The following is a 16,549-nucleotide window of genomic DNA, read 5'->3' as shown; positions in this document are numbered from 1 at the left end:
AGGTCTTGCATAATTTCTTCAATTAACCAATTTAATTTTTTATTTTTTTGCGCTAATTTTTTTCTAATCGCTACTAGACAAAAGATTTTTCTTTGTTCTCGAAGAAATTAATTCACGATAATTATTTGGAATATTCTTTTAAAAAAAGAAAAGAAAACCGGTTGCCGACGTTCCAGGTTATATTAATTTTATTTTTGTACAAAACCATCAAAATCGAATAATACTTAACAGAATTCCTTTAGGACACGCTTGAGCAACTTTGCTTTATAGAGAATAACATGAAATTCTTTAATCTTATTACTAAATTTTTTCTTCATGTTGTATAGTAATCTGTACTTTCACTTTCTTGGTTTCCTTGTATAATTGTTCATTACAAATGAAATTAACAGTTATGATTTAAATTTATATTTTCTGCATAATTCAGATATTTTATTCTCCAATTTTTAAAGTAAGCGATACATTTGCTTATTTTTATCATTCAAAATATGTATATGAAATGTGAAATTTCATTTCCATATTTTTACAATAGAATTGAACTTTATTTCGCCTCTGATAGTTTAAACCCCCCCCCCCCCGTTGCATTACTATCGCACACCCGAAAACTGTTATGAAACATAGGTACAGTTTTTATTTAATTCGTTATTTTTCTCTAGTAATTGTTCCACATAATTTTAATTTTTCGATACTGAAACTATCTGGTGATTATTATAAATTAGCAAATTATAAATCAGACAATATACATATTTCCTGATTATTATAAATCAGGAAATTATGTGATATTCGGATATAGGTGAAATTAATATTTAAAATCACTGTCATCCTTCAAATGCAATATCAGAATAAAGAAAGTGAAAAACCCGAAGTTTCGAAATACATTTCGAAAGCCCGCTCTCGAAATGTATTGATCTACAGACTGGATTCTGAACACGCCAATGTTTTGTGATGTTATGACTGAAAAACAATTCAGTCTCATCATGAAGTATTTGCATTTTCAGAATAATGAGGAATACGATCAGGCAACACATCCTTGCCCAGTCCTCAACAAAATTTATGATTTTCTGATGAAAATCGGTCAAAAATGTAGATCACTCTACATTCCTGAGAGAGACTTGAGTATCGATGAAAGCCTTATGCCATTCAAAGGTGGACTGAAATGTAAGCAGTATATTCCCAAAAAGAAAGCGAAGTATGGAGTAAAATTTTTTATGCTTTGCGAATCGGAAAGTGGATATCTTTGGGATTTCAAACCTTATACGGGAAAGCAAACTGTAATCGAGCACGATAAATATTCGGATCTCCCCTTGTCGATGCGTGCAGTAATGCAGTTACTAGACCCTTTACTGGGGAAAGGTTACTGCTTTATAATGGATAATTACTATATATGTGTCCTGAACTCGCTGATTTGCTTTTACAGCATCTCACAGATAGTTATGGTACTGTAAATGCAAAAAGGCGAGATATGCCTCCAGATCTGGCTTCAGGAAAGCTATCGAAGGGGGAAATCCGAACTTATCAGCGAGGGAAAGTCTTTGCACTACGTTGGAAAGACAAAAAAGATGATTTTCTGCTATCTTCCCTGCACAATCCATCAGCGGAATCCGTGGAGAAGCATGGTTTGAAGAAAGAAAAACCCATTTTTCTGTGTGTGCATACAACGACACTATGGGTTGAGTCGACAGGTGCGATCAGCAGCTATCATTCTACTCTGTAATGAGGAAACAGCATAAAAAATATTACAAAAAAGTGTTTGGGCATGTTATTTGAATTTTGAAGTGTTTGGATTTTGTTATTTGGAACAGTTTCCTCCTGTACAAGAAAAAATGTTTGTCTACCATAACATATCCAGAATACAGAATAGAAATTGCAAAAGCATTGCTGCATGCACATGCACCTTCTTCAGCAAGCAGAAAAACAGGAAATCCTGCCAGACATCTGAGGTTGAACGCTGCTAACTCCAACCATTATCTCGAAAATCTACCACCAATGGCTAATAAAAAAAAAAAACCTCCACGCAAATATTATGTATGTAATAAAAAAAATATCAGAAAGGAAACAAAAATCTGGTGCCCTGAGTGTAAAACTGCTTTGTGTGTTTACCCTTGCTTCAAGGTGTTCCACGCTGTTCAAGAATTTTAAATTCTGAACAGTATGAAATAAAAAATGTTTGTTTTCAAGGCCATCAAAACAGTCCTTTTCAGGACTAGAAATATTGATAGAGGGATACCCGAATGCACTGTTTCTTTTTCATCTTGAAGGCTAATTTTTAAGTTCTTTTTATGACACAGAGAAACTGGAAGGAGTATTCCAGGTAAAGTATTTCATCAAAACAATAAAAAATAATGAAATAAAATCTACCCTATATATATATAAAATGATAAGCTTTTTTATGTCATGCTTATCGAAACGTTTTGAAACTCATGGACTACCCTGAGTGTCGAGCCTTCAAAATTCGAGTCATCAGAATTCAGGGGCTGAACACCCTTTCGAGTTATCACAATTGAAGGAGAACTGGTCTACCATATCGGAACACGGGGGGTTGGGCATAGCCCCCCTAGTTAATAAATGAAATATATAAATAATAACGGGAACATTTTCACCTTGCCAACACACAACATTGATGTGATATGTGTTCCAAATTTCTTGTTTCGGAGATATATATATATATATATTACAAAGTTTTGTAATAAAAATTTCTGCTACAATGAAGTTTGGCAAATCAACAATATTATTACCACCTTATTTCTGTTTCTCGTGTGGGAGAAAAACGGTAAAATGTCACTCTTATAATTATATGAGATGTTATAATGGCAAAAATAGTAAGAAAAAAGTCATTTGCAGTTTCTCTTCAAAACACAAAGAAAGAACATTGTAAATTCAGCCAGTGGAAAAGAAAATACTACATATTTTTCTCCTGTTATCTGATATTTTTTCTTATAGTTCAAAGAAGAAATCACTGCATATAACATGAAGTCTGCAGGAGGGGAAAAAATCTGGAAATTGGTTACATTATAACGAATAGAGAAATCATGTCAGAAAAATTATTCACGTATGATTCTAATCTCGGGAGACATAACATTTTCTTCTAGATTACATATCTAAAGTAACTGAACCTTTGCTACTATTTTACACTAAAATGAATGGGTATGTTCCCCAAGTGATTTACGTTTGTAACAGCTGTCTTGCGAACGATTTATGAAATAAATTATCTGAAATATCCGCAGATTGCTTAGGTCTATATCGCCCCCCCCCCCCAAAAAAAAGAAGATTATGAAACGCATATGCACCTTTTCTTTGAAAATAATTCAAATCCTCTTTTTCAAGATAATTGTATGATTTAATTTCTGATTTTTGATAATAAAAGTGAAACTGATCATTATAAATTAAGCAATTATTTTGGCATAAATAATGTATGGCATAAATAAATAATGTATTTTGGCATAATAATGTAAACGAAATATCAGTATTTCTGTTAGAATATAGGTAATCAACAATCGAAAAGGAAACAAGACATTCTTGACATATTCTGCACTACAGCCTGGGGCACTTTTGTGTTCTCCCCTTTCTTCTCAATAGCACTGAGAGTAATAAGCCTTCAACTTTTCCTCCAGCTAAGAGGATATTACAAAGTATTTAGAAGACGTAGATTATTTCAGAAATAGCTTCCAGCAGCAGAAGAAGTAATATTTAGATTTTTTTAAAAGAAAAACAAACACAAATAATACTACTGAACTTTCTTTTGTGTGGTATGCATATAAACAATTTTGCATGGTGAAAATATAGCATATTATTTCTAAAATTTCACATAATTTCAGCGGGCAGTAGAACAGCTGGTTTTAGATTGCAAATAAATAGAACAGAATTAGAAGTTTCACAATACAATCTGATTGCCGTATATCTTTTGTCAAAATGGTAAAATGAAGTAATTGATTTTGAATGCTGTCTAGAAAAGCTTTCAAACCTGTGAGTTCTAGGAGAGGATAAGGAGGGGGGGGGAGGGGGAAAGCATTAGAAAATCTTCAAAATGAAAAAGGATTTTGAATCATTCCGTATATGATATTTTTCACATTATATTTTTCAACATATCTACAAGGATGTGCACTAGATATTATCGTAATATGCATAATACAAATAAATAAATAAATGACGAAGGCGAAGAATCACTGCTAAAATATCATTGGATATAAATTTTTGATACCAAAAAGACACACAATCGGAAACCGAGTAATGCAATGTAGCATTTTAACATTTTTTTTTTATTTTGTCTTTATGAATAACAAAAAATCGTTTCTAAAACTGACATGTGATGATCCATATAATGCTATTTCGCTAGAAACGAAAGGAAAAGGACATATTTATTTCAATAAATATTGTTTAAAAATATAAATATTTGACATAATATTTTCAAAGCAAACATTTGAAAATTCTGAAATTCGAAAAAAAATTATTCAATTATTATATGTAAAGTGAAAGATCAATCAGTGCAACTCTTCCGGTGCACTGATTTGTAGAATTACCAAGTATTTATAAGACGTAGATTATTTCAGAAATAGCTTCCAGCAGCAGAAGAAGTAATATTTAGATTTTTTTAAAAGAAAAACAAACACAAATAATACTACTGAACTTTCTTTTGTGTGGTATGCATATAAACAATTTTGCATGGTGAAATAGCATATTATTTCTAAAATTTCACATAATTTCAGCGGGCAGTAGAACAGCTGGTTTTAGATTGCAAATAAATAGAACAGAATTAGAAGTTTCACAATACAATCTGATTGCCGTATATCTTTTGTCAAAATGGTAAAATGAAGTAATTGATTTTGAATGCTGTCTAGAAAAGCTTTCAAACCTGTATAGAAATTTAGAGTAGTTATGCAATTCAATTCCAGGAGAGAATAAGGAGGGGGGGGGGAAGCATTAGAAAATCTTCAAAATGAGCAAAAATGTTGAATCATTCCGTATATGATATTTTTCACATTATATTTTCAACATATCTACGAGGTTATGCACTAGATATTATCGTAATATGCATAATACAAATAAATAAATAAATGACGAAGGGGAAGAATCACTGCTAAAATATCATTGGATATAAATTTTTGATACCAAAAAGACACAATCGGAAACCGAGTAAGGCAATTTAGCATTTTAACGTTTTCTTTTTATTTTGTCTTCATGAATAACAAAAAATCGTTTCTAAATCTGAAATGTGATGATCCATATGATGCTATTTCGCTAGAAACGAAAGAAAAAGGACATATTTATTTCAATAAATATTATTTAAAAATATAAATATTTGACATAATATTTTCAAAGCAAACATTTGAAAATTTTAAAATTCGAAAAAAAAATATTCAATTATTATACGTAAAGTGGAAGAACAATCAGTGCATCTCTTCCGGTGCATTGATTTGTAGAATAAAATACACCAAATTCACTATCACTAAATAAATTCATTGCAAAAGCTGATCAGTGGGCATTTCAGGATTGATTTTTTTTTCGCATATGTGAAATTGGTTTCAATTTTTGGGAAGAGACACAATAAATCATTTTAGAAGCAAGAAAGTCAAATAACTTAGGACAGTAAATGAAATTCTAAGCAACACAATAGACGTAAAGACAGGGGGAGGGGACACACTCAGCAACAGTTAATCCACTAATGCTATAGAATAGCCGTAACGAGATTAACGGCGGAGGAAGGTAATGGCATGATAAAAGATAGAATGCCGACGAAGTTTTGATCCATGAAAAAAGCTAGGGTGTGTTGAATGTTTCATCCACACCGGCCGGTTGGGAGGTTAAGTTCACCCCGGAAAAAGAGGAAAACAACGGCCTCCCTTTCCTAAACACAGTAGTCACCTGCCAGCCTGATGGAACCTTGATTTTCTCAGTTTATAGAAAACCCATCCATATAGGCAGGTACATTCACCAACAGCCCCCCCCCCCCCCACACACACACGCAACAACATGGAATGGTGAAAACACTATACAACAGGGCTAAACTAATCTGTTCTAATGACATGTCCCTAAACACTGAACTAAATCACATCCTCAACACTTTCTCAGCCAATGGCTACCCCCCCCCCCCAAAAAAAATCCAAAAAATATCAAAACCTACAAACCACAACCCCTCCTTCCCCTTCACAACAAGGATTACTCTAAATCCATCACCATTCCCTACATCCGAGGCACCTCGGAAAAAATTACCAAAATCTTAAAAAAACATAACCTGACCTCCTGTTACAGACCATACAGAAAATTGGCATCCCTTATCCGCTCCACTAAAGACCAACCACTTCCCCTAGACCTACCTGGTGTACACCAGGTCCCTTGCAGCTGGAAACTGTCTTACTTTGGCCAAACAGGCAGGATAGCGAATATCAGTATTTCTGAACACAAGAACTACATCCGTTTTCACAAGTACAGCCATTCTGGTTTTGCAGACCATGCTCTGGATACACGCCATAGAATATGGTGGAAGACAGCTACAGTAATACACCATAGCAAATGTAACAAAAGACTATTTATGGAATCAGCCTCAGCCCTAAGAAACTCTCCAAACCTCAAAAAATTTGGTTGTATGAGACTGCCCGAAATATGGGAGGCTTACATCAGCAGTCCTTCAGCCCAACAGCCAAGAACACCTACTTAGCCTGCTAGAGGGCACCATCAGGACTCTTTTAGGAGAACAATAGCTTCATCACTTCATTCTCAGTTACTGTGTTGTAGTGCCTACATGCACGTGCCTTTTTTTGTAAGTTCCTTTTGAAGATGGCAACGTGATGTTGCCGAAATATCAGAAATATTTATTAAAGTGTAATTTAATTTATATTCGTATCTACGTTGTCAATTCCTTACTTTAAGTGATTTAGTAATGTAGTAATTTTAGTAATTCTATGTAATGAAAGATATTGTTTCACATGATATTATTTCACAAGTAACTAGAAAATACTGTTTAGAAATGCTATACATTACATTACATAAAGTGAAAAGACATGAGACTGAAATTAATACTTTGAAGTTAATACTTTCAAGGTTAATATGCACTTCGCATGGATGCGAAGTGCATATTAAAATTGTAATACCATTGATATTACATTGAAATATATGATGGATACGAAGCATATGAGGATGCGTATTTGATCCATAATGGCCAGTAAGATGGTTAATACTGCATGGAAATATAAATTCCTCTCCTCCCATAAGTATGTACAATTAACAAGTTTCTATTTTCTTCCCAACTTTTCATGATAAAAGTGCACTAAAAAGTTGGTGGTAGATGGTGTTGATTGTACATATGAAAAAAAAGTATTCCTTGTATTGTTCAGTGGGGAGAAAGAGGTAATTATCATGAAGCATACACTCGATAATTTGGTCTCTTCCATTAGCGTTTGTACTGTTCAACAGAGCATCATATCCATACGTGGGGGGGGGGGGAGACCAGTGTAAGAATATCATCATTGGTTTAACTCAGAATGTTGTGGTATGTAGAACATATCATAACTAAATCCACTAAAAGAGGGGGGGGGAGAGAGAGAGAGAGAAATGACTACAGCCTCTACATGAATATGGTAGAATTTGGAGCAACTGCCTAGAAGAATAGTAACCCTACATGAGCTGGTCTATCTCCAGTTCTGTCTTTAATAATAATAGTAAAATACTACAGTGCGATCCTCACTGGAGTTCAGATATTTCCTGCAGATTAATATTCCTGCAGAAGGAACCTTGATAGCATCCATACTTAAGTAATATCCATAAGGTTTCATTATATGAATTTAACTATTCTTTTCACTTTAGAGAATATTCCAATTTCTTAGAGGTTGAGGGATTACATTAGTGACTGGCACAAAAATTAATAAGTTTTAAAAGAGGTAAACCGTGAGTAGACATAACTATACATAATAAATAAATAAATAACTATTAAATAATATTTCTACGTGAGTTTTTCCGTTATTTATTATGTATACAAAAATTAATAATATTAGTAATGCTAATATAGATGCAGGAAGGTAAGATGAAAGACATGAATTGTCTTGATTAGTGCTAATGACCTCAGAGGTGAGAAGTATTCTTATGATGGATGATGTGAAAGAGGTGCAGGATGAATCGAAAAAGAAGAATGAGAAGGTGAAGATTGCAAGTATACTGCCATGTTATGACAAAGGCAAACTAACTAATGGTCTGAGTTTGGCAGAAAGAAGGATTTGTATAATGCTGGCAGACTGCAATTAAATGGTTTTAGCATAAGGTATCTAGAGAGAGAGAGAGAGAGAGAGAGAGAGAGAGAGAGAGAGAGAGCTTTGTTCACTGAGAGTGCTGAACTGCAAAGTCAGGAAAACTGAAGTAATTAGGGTGGATGCAAGTGAATATGTGAAACCACCCATGAAGCAAGTGGGTGTGAGAATGACAAACAAATGTGAATCTAGTCTCTCAAGCAAAGCAATATTGAATAGGGTAATCAATTCAGGAAATAAAGGTAGATGGGAACCTAAAGGGATGCAGTTTCTATATACTACTGCCAGAAGTATCAGAAACAAGAGGGAGGAGTTTTTGACATTGGTCAGTTATTGCAACCAATGCCAAAACCAAACGTTATAGGCATTGGTGACACCTGGCTAACAGCAAATGATGTAGTTACATAATAGAATGTGAATGGTTTAGTATTTTCATGGAAGATTGAGCAGACAGGATGGGAGAGAGGTATTGCTAATGACAGCAGATGAATTGCAGCCAAAAGAATAAGAAACAGGCAGGAGGCTGGCTATTCTTTTGAAGCAGTCTGGTGTCAGGCGAATAAGACAAAATATACAGTTGGTCAATTCCACACGCTAGGGGTTCCAAGGATGAATCTAGAAGACATGCACCAGCAAATTATTTCAATGAGTGTAAGTAGAGTAATTATGATTAGGGACTTCAACTATGGGGATATAAACTGGAAGTAAGAAAGATCCCATGGCAGGAAGGAAATGGAATTTATACACCTACTGAGAGATAATTCCTTGAAGCAGCATGCAATGGAAGAAGACTCCAGGAACAAGAGTACTGGGTCTAGTTATAAGATCAGAAGAGCTATTCATAACAAGATGGCCTTGTTGATTCCAATTGGAGAAAGTAACCATGTTGTCTTAATTGGGAGATTGTAAAATATGAGGAATATTCAATCAAGAAGGAGTATATGTGGAACTACAAGTCAGATGATTATGACAAACTTAGGAGGAAGTTTGACATTATGCCATGGCATAAAAACCTGCATGGGAAGACTGTTAATAGTGCATGAGAGATAGTAAAGAAGAGGGGCATCTGGAGGAAAGAAGCAATATCAGATTGCATATCCAAGGTATACAATTGTCAGTGGCTGAGATGGTGTATCCATTCCCCAACAAACAGGCTGGCACTTCGAATCCTGCTATGGACATGGAAGTTTGTGATTGTCTTTAAATAAGGGATGATTTCATTATCTGGTGTGAGCCCACTTCCCCGCTTATTGAAGACATGAAGTGACTTGAAAATGTTCCAAGTGTGGCCTCTAGAGCAGAGTATCTGGACTATGTAAAAAATAAATAAATAAAAATACAAAAAAAAAAAAAACATATATAAAATTGATATAAACAGAACAAAAATTCCTTAGCCCATCCAAGGTATAAATGTACACTATGTGTTTGCAAATAACCATTCATCAGTGGGTTTCTTTATTTGGGATTTAATGGCAAGGACAGCTATGGTCATGCTGCACCAAAAACACGTGACGTGTTATAAACAAACAGCTTATATGGGTCTAAAAACTATATATAAAAGTCAAAATAATAACATTAATTATAAATGAAACATTTCTTAAAAGTATTAGAGTAACTTTCATAGCTTACATGTGTAAGAAAAATTATATAGAATTTATTCAAAAACTCTAATATATATTTCATCCAATGTTATATGGACATTGTCAGGGAGATAGACTTAGACAAATCATGCATATATTAGCTCATGTCTAGGTCATGGCTGAAGTGTACGATATTAAACTATTAGAGTTTAAAGGAACAACTGCATAGATATATTTAAAATAATGATTATTATTTATTATTTACTTACTATTATTTATTATTACTTGACACCTCCAGGGAGTCCAAAGACTCATCGAGGGAGGGCACCTGCTCTACAGCTCTCTCTCTCCACCAACTACAACTACACAAATAGCATCTACCACCCACCACGACCACTGCCTTCACAGACGAACATCCATGCCCACAGCGGGATTTGAACCTGCAGCCTTTTGGATGGAAAGTAGATATGCTAACCACTCGGCCAACCAGGACGGCAAGTGGCCTGGTTGGCAGAGTGGTTTAATTATTAATTAAAATAAACTCAAACAATTAATAGTGATCACTTCTCAAAACTTGGATATTGGCATACAGGCTGATCATTTCAAATCAGACTTGATTTTTTAGTGTTTCACATTTTTCAAGGAAAAGTCAATCGAATTTTAACTTTATTATTATTATTACGTAACACCCCCAGGAATCCAAAGACTCATCGACAACCACCAACGCCATCTACTGCCGACCACCACCACAGACAATAGCAAACATCCATGCCCAAGGCGAGATTCGAACCTGCCTTTTGACTGGAGAGTAGATAGTGAAATTTTGATAGGTTTAGATAGGAAGTTTTTGATAGATTCCCTCTCAGACCAAAATTATGTAGGTCTTTCAGCATTCAAAATCTCCAAACAGTGTCATATGCTTTTACCATGTCAAAGAAAACTGATACTAGATGCTCACATTTTAGGAAGGCATCTCTAATGGATGTCTCCAGCCAGACAAAATTATCATCATAGAATTATATTTTTGGAAACCATACTGTTTTCTGGGAAAAAAAAAAAAAAAAGTTGTTTCTTTCCAGAAACTATAAAAAAACAAGAGTAATCATTTTTCCAAAATCTTGCACAAGCAGCTGGTCAGTGCAATTAGAGAGTAGTTATTTAAGAATTTCGAATCTTTCTATGACTTAGTAAACACAATTATAATTGCCTTTTGCCAAGTGTCTCAAAATATGCTCTCAGAGAAAATACTGCTGCAAAGATAAAATAATAAATTACACAATAACTACAGTAATTAACTTTCATGAAATGAAAGTACAGATATTTTGTACTGAAAATAACAGTACATCATCAGTGCATAGAAACAAGCAAATCAAAGAAACAGGAATACAAGGTACATACAGCAGTTGGTGGTTTACCAATTAAAAACTGTTGCAGTGTGCTGGAAATGAATATTAATAAATAATATTATTAAAAACTATTTTTGATGGTTACATAAAAGAAGAATCTCCCAAAGGTTGGGGAGAGAGAGAGACAGAGACAATCGTTCCAATTCAGATTTGGCTGATATAAATGAGCTTCGCAACTTTCTTTGAAAACGTGTTCATATTTAAACCTGCTTCTATGGAGAGGACGAGCTTCATCCCACTGTATCCAATATCCACTGATGTTTGTTTAGTCACCCCCCCCACAGAGTGTCATGTGCATTCAAATCCCTCATTAAAAGTATGAAGGAAGGATGGTTGACTGCAATATGACATCATATAGATCATCTTGAGAAATATCTGCAGTAGGAGGGAGGTATATCAAGCATACTGCTCTTATTTCTAACTGAGAACTTATAGCAACTACTTCTAAGCTGGTGTTAATTTGGATTTTGTTGGAAGGGGTATGGTGCCCATGAAGATGGCAAATCCTCTGTTGGCAGGTCCATCCCCTATCCTCTCCTTACAAATAATGATAACATTACAGAGAGTCAGATAATCACTCTGCTTCAGGTATATCACCTACAAGCAGAAACATATTGGTCTGTACTTTGGCAAGAAAGCCTTGATGTCATCTATGTTTTATCAGAATCCAAGACAATTTTAGTGTAGGAATTTTTCCATTATTACTTTCTGGTGATATCATTTGACTTCCTATGATGAGCGATTTTGTTTTCATTAGTCTTGGATTTTTTCCTTTTTTGGGAATTGTGGACAGCCAGTATCCACTATTTCTTCTGGAAAAAATCCAAGATATTGTCAAATTGAATTCCCTTTAGGGCACCTCAGCACAGGGCTGCCGAGAGAAATTTTCGGGCCCGTGACAAGTCTGTGGTCCGGGCTCCACTTAAAAAAGTGCATCACTTTTGTTTAATAAAAAAAGTCATATAAAACATTAAACATTTATTTAAAAAAAGTGTACAATAAATTCAAAATTCTGAAGATTACTGTGAATGAAATTACTAGCTAGCGCTAGTGCAGCCGACTGTAATAACCTTGCACGAACACCTAGTGACGTCATCACCCGCTATAACTACAGCAATCCGCACCGAGAGAATCAGTGTCTTCTGGACACTTACGGTGAGCCAAAAAAAGCATAGCCATCTGTCTAAAACAAAACACAGTATCATTCTTGATATGCCATTATCCTTTATCATTGTTGTATTATTACAAAAATTAAAACCATGCATTATAAACACAGTTATGTAACACGTCGGGGCCCCGACTATCAGGCCTGTGACAAAAGTCTCAGATGTCACCCCACCCTCTCGGCGGCCCTGCCTCAGCATATTAATTATTTTATCCTTCTGAGGGAAGAAGTAGAGGTATCCCTGCTATATATATATATATATAGCAGAGATACCTCTACTTCTTGATAAAGGGTCTGTAGGCTGAAGTCCTCTGTTCTTATTTGTCCTAGTTCTTCCATGTCATTACTGAGGAGTACTATATCATCAGCATACCTCAGATTACTGATTAATCTACCACCTATCTTAATTCCTGTCTTGAGCTCATCCAATACTAAACACGATATCCTCAGCATGGATACTAAACAAGTGAGGAGAAAGTAAACATCCTTGCCTACCTCCCATCCAACTTGAAGCCAATCAGTTAATCCAACAATGAACAAGAAGCCATTGTACAAGTTAGCTATCAGCCTCAGCCTGATATTCTGTTGAGGAAACCCATTCTTTTCATTACTTCCCACAGTTTCACATGCTGAACACAGTCAAAAGCTTCAGAGCAGTCTAGAGGCCAAAGTTGAGCAGAGATGCCTGAGGAACATGCAGGTTTTATGAAAGGTAAGGGTACCAGAGATCGACCCTTTGCCTTAAACAGCCCATAGAAAAGTATAAATTAGTATAGAGTAAAAAGTATAAATCAAAAAAATAATTTAGACTCCCCCGTGGTCAAGGGTCTGATCTCTGGTACCCTTACCTCTCATAAAACCTGCATGTTCCTCAGGCATTTCTGTTCAACTTTGGCCTCAATCCTATTTAGAATGATCTTTAATAAAACCTTGATTGCATCAGATATTAAACTTATAGTTCTTGCAATCCTTCATATCTCCCTTCTTATGTACTATGAAAACCAACTTCTTCCAGTCTCCAAGCTATGATCCTGTAATCAATCTACAAATATCCTTGTAATCAATCTACAAAACACTCGTATCCCTCCATCCCCTGTAGTCTTAATTAACTCTGATGGGATTCCATCTGCACCTGGGGCTTTATTACTATTAAGCTGTTTAACTGCTCTTTCAACCTCATGCCTAAGTGGAGGACGTTCAAAATCAAAATTTTCCTAGTGAGAGGGCTCTTTCAAATGGTCACTTGAGAAGTATTTAATTATACAAAGTAGCTACAACCAAAAAAGGAATAATATTTTTCATTTATACAATGACCAACTCCCTCCCTCCCTCTCTCTTTCTCAGATTTTTTTTTTAATATTTTATTTCTATATATATATATATATATATATATATATATCAAAAAAAAATATGAACATACCTGATGATGACAACTTAACTGAGATACGAGTTCACTAATTTGGCCAAGTAATGTCATATCCTCTTCTAAGCATTCAATTTCTTTTAAGATCTTTCGTACACTCCCATCTGAACCTGTGATAAAAGCACAAATAATTTCAGATATATTCAATGACTTTAAATAACAGCTAATCACAAACAATCTTAGAATAAGTAATTTTTGAATATACAAAATGGTTGATAATAAGTATATATACTTATATATATGTTTATAATTATTAACTGACTTAAACACCGAGAAAAAAAAATATAAGAGATTTAATAAGGTTTCACTACTAGTTTTATCAGAAATGCCAACCTCATTAGGTGAATACAGTACCAGGGAGTAAACAACATCTTAAAAATATATTGTACTTTAAACAAACACAGAGTTTAGAACAAGTAGTAGCTGTGTTTGAAATGGAGACCGAGTGTTAGTTCTTGCATGAAGCACTTTGCGTGTGAATGATATCACGAGTACGCCAAAAGTGGATTACAGTGCTATGAATCAGGTAGGCTGTAAATGTGCTGTTTATATGGGCAAGGTCGAGAGCTATTTCTTTGGATTCCAAGATACATCTCTCTAATTCATCAGAGCATTTATGGATGTTTGAAGTTAAGTTCCAGTCTATTTGATGTTGTCATCCATCAACATTGGTATTAGCAGAGAATAAAACGTGGCTGGATAGGGCACTAGCATTGGTTCTGTTGTAAGAAATGTCATGTTGATGTTCTTCTAGGCGGGGAGAGAGAGAGAGAGAGAGAGAGAGAGATGGACTTTTCTGTCTGGCCATAATATGGTTTGCACAACTGCAAATGATTTCGTAAACTCCTGGGAACTGAAGAAGGTTGTGTTTTACTTTAGGTTGACTGAGAGAAGATTGGAGTTTTGGTAAGGTGGAGAAATATATTTTAACATTAAATTTCTTCAAGATTTTCGGCAGTTTAGAAGAAAGAGAACTTATATATGGTAAGGAGATGTAGGCTGTGGGGTTTGAGTTATCTTCATTATTTTGTTGATTATGTACACTAAGACAATTATAGATACTTTTAGGAGAGTAACCGTTATTTAAGAAAGTCCTTTTGAGGTAATTAAGGTTCATGTTGAAGTTCTTCTTCTTCTGACAACAAGGACCTCACCTAATGAGCTAGTGTGGAAATAATTCCTAATTTTTGAGGGGGGAGGTAGTGGTGAGACAAAGCAGGTATCTATCGGTGTGTGTGTGTGTGTTGGCTTCCTAAAGATAGAAATCTTGAGACCATCAGTTGTTCTAGTAAGTTTTATATCAAGAAAAGCCAGAACACTATTAACTTCTGGTTCAGATGGGAAGATTATATTTTGATGAAAATTATTTAAATGATCCAGAAAGATTTGTTAGTTTTCCAGGCCATGCTCCCAAATTAGGAAATTGTTGTCCATGTAACACAGCCAGATTTTGGATTTCAGTGTCACTGAGGAAATGGCTTTTTCCTCAAAATCTTCAAGAAAAACGTTGGCTAGCACCACTGGAGACAACGGACTACCTGTGGCCAAACCGCTGTTCTGTTTGTAGATCTTGTCTTCAAATAAGAAGTAGCCTGAATCCACACAATGAACAAGTAAGGTGAAAATTTTCTTTGATAACTTGTTTTTTAAAAGACTAAGGACTTCCTGGGTTGGAACACTGGTGAACAGTGAGACTATGTCGAAGCTGAGCATTCTGTCTGCTTTGTTAAGTTGGATGTTCTTGATCTTCGAGACAAAATCAGGTTACAAGAACCAAGATCACTTTCCCATATCAAGAACCAAGTTCTTGATATATGAAAAGGATTTTCCTGTGAGATGTTTCAAGGAGGAAGCGAGATATTTCAAGAGATTGTATGTAGGAGAGTCAATGCCTAACTATTGGTCTTAAAGTTGAAGACACTGACTCTCCTACATATTTTTTCTATGTGCTTAAGTCAGTTAATAAATTATAAACATGTCATTAAACCAAGTTGTTGTTATGTGGATTCCCCAATTTTCCTCATCCATCCCTTAGGACCAACTGAGCCCTAAAATGAGGAATTTTAAGTATGTATTTTTGACTATAGGTGTGTGTGTGTGTGTGTGTGTGTGTGTGTGTGTGTGTGTGTGTGTGTGTGTGTGTGTGTGTGTGTGTGTGTGTGTGTGTGTTCATGGGGCCAGTTTGCCTGTTCTGAAGAATGGAAAACCCAAGCTTCTGGGTGAAAAAACCCTCAACCTCTGTATGAGACCAGCTAATTCACCTTTAGTCAAAAGAGACAAGATAAAGAATTCCTCAAATCATTGACAGGAATCGAACCTGAGTCTTTCTGACTAAAGGGCTTCATCTATACTGACTGAGCTAAGGAGGCTCTACTAAGTTAAATGTCTCTATCATATCACTGCTTTTTATCCTATACACTAAACTCTGAAATCCACATTTTTTCAACTTCTCTCCATAGCCAGCAGTCCAAAGTCCTGATATTGTGTTAGTCACTCGTCTCTACACCCTCTCCAACGTCACTCGTCTCTACACCCTCTCCACATCACACTGATCTCTCGAGCATGGAGAGATCACATCGAATGTGTGGTATCAGTGGAATTAGCTGTAGATCCAGGAATGAGCTGTTGTGTTTGTATACAAATGCTAGAAGTGTAAGAAACAAGACAGATGAAATGGTGGCACTAATTGAGTCTGTTCACCCAAAAATTGTTGGAATAAGTGAGACATGGTTAGATGAGGATGA

General features: G+C 35.2%; 1 protein-coding gene across 4 annotated transcripts in view; it reads right to left on the bottom strand.

Moving 5' to 3' along the window:
* Positions 1-16,549, bottom strand: part of LOC150104769 (rho guanine nucleotide exchange factor 17-like) — a 678,990-nt gene that overhangs the window by 213,356 nt on the left and 449,085 nt on the right. For all 4 annotated transcript variants that reach the window (XR_016548547.1, XR_016548548.1, XM_090395338.1 and 1 more), the window contains one exon: positions 13,803-13,915. Coding sequence is in view for 2 of the 4 variants with exons in the window: in XM_090395338.1 (XP_090251464.1) it covers positions 13,803-13,915 (113 nt within the window). In the remaining 2 variants the exon portion in view is untranslated. The remainder of the gene's footprint in view (positions 1-13,802; positions 13,916-16,549) is intronic.

This window comes from Typopeltis vanoorti, chromosome 7 (genome assembly GCF_054136105.1).
Source record: "Typopeltis vanoorti isolate ZY-2024b chromosome 7, IOZ_Tvanoo_1.0, whole genome shotgun sequence".
In the NCBI taxonomy this organism is placed as follows: domain Eukaryota; kingdom Metazoa; phylum Arthropoda; class Arachnida; order Uropygi; family Thelyphonidae; genus Typopeltis; species Typopeltis vanoorti.
The sequence above is the reverse complement of the archived record's forward strand: the minus strand, read 5'-3'. Positions and strand labels throughout refer to the sequence as shown.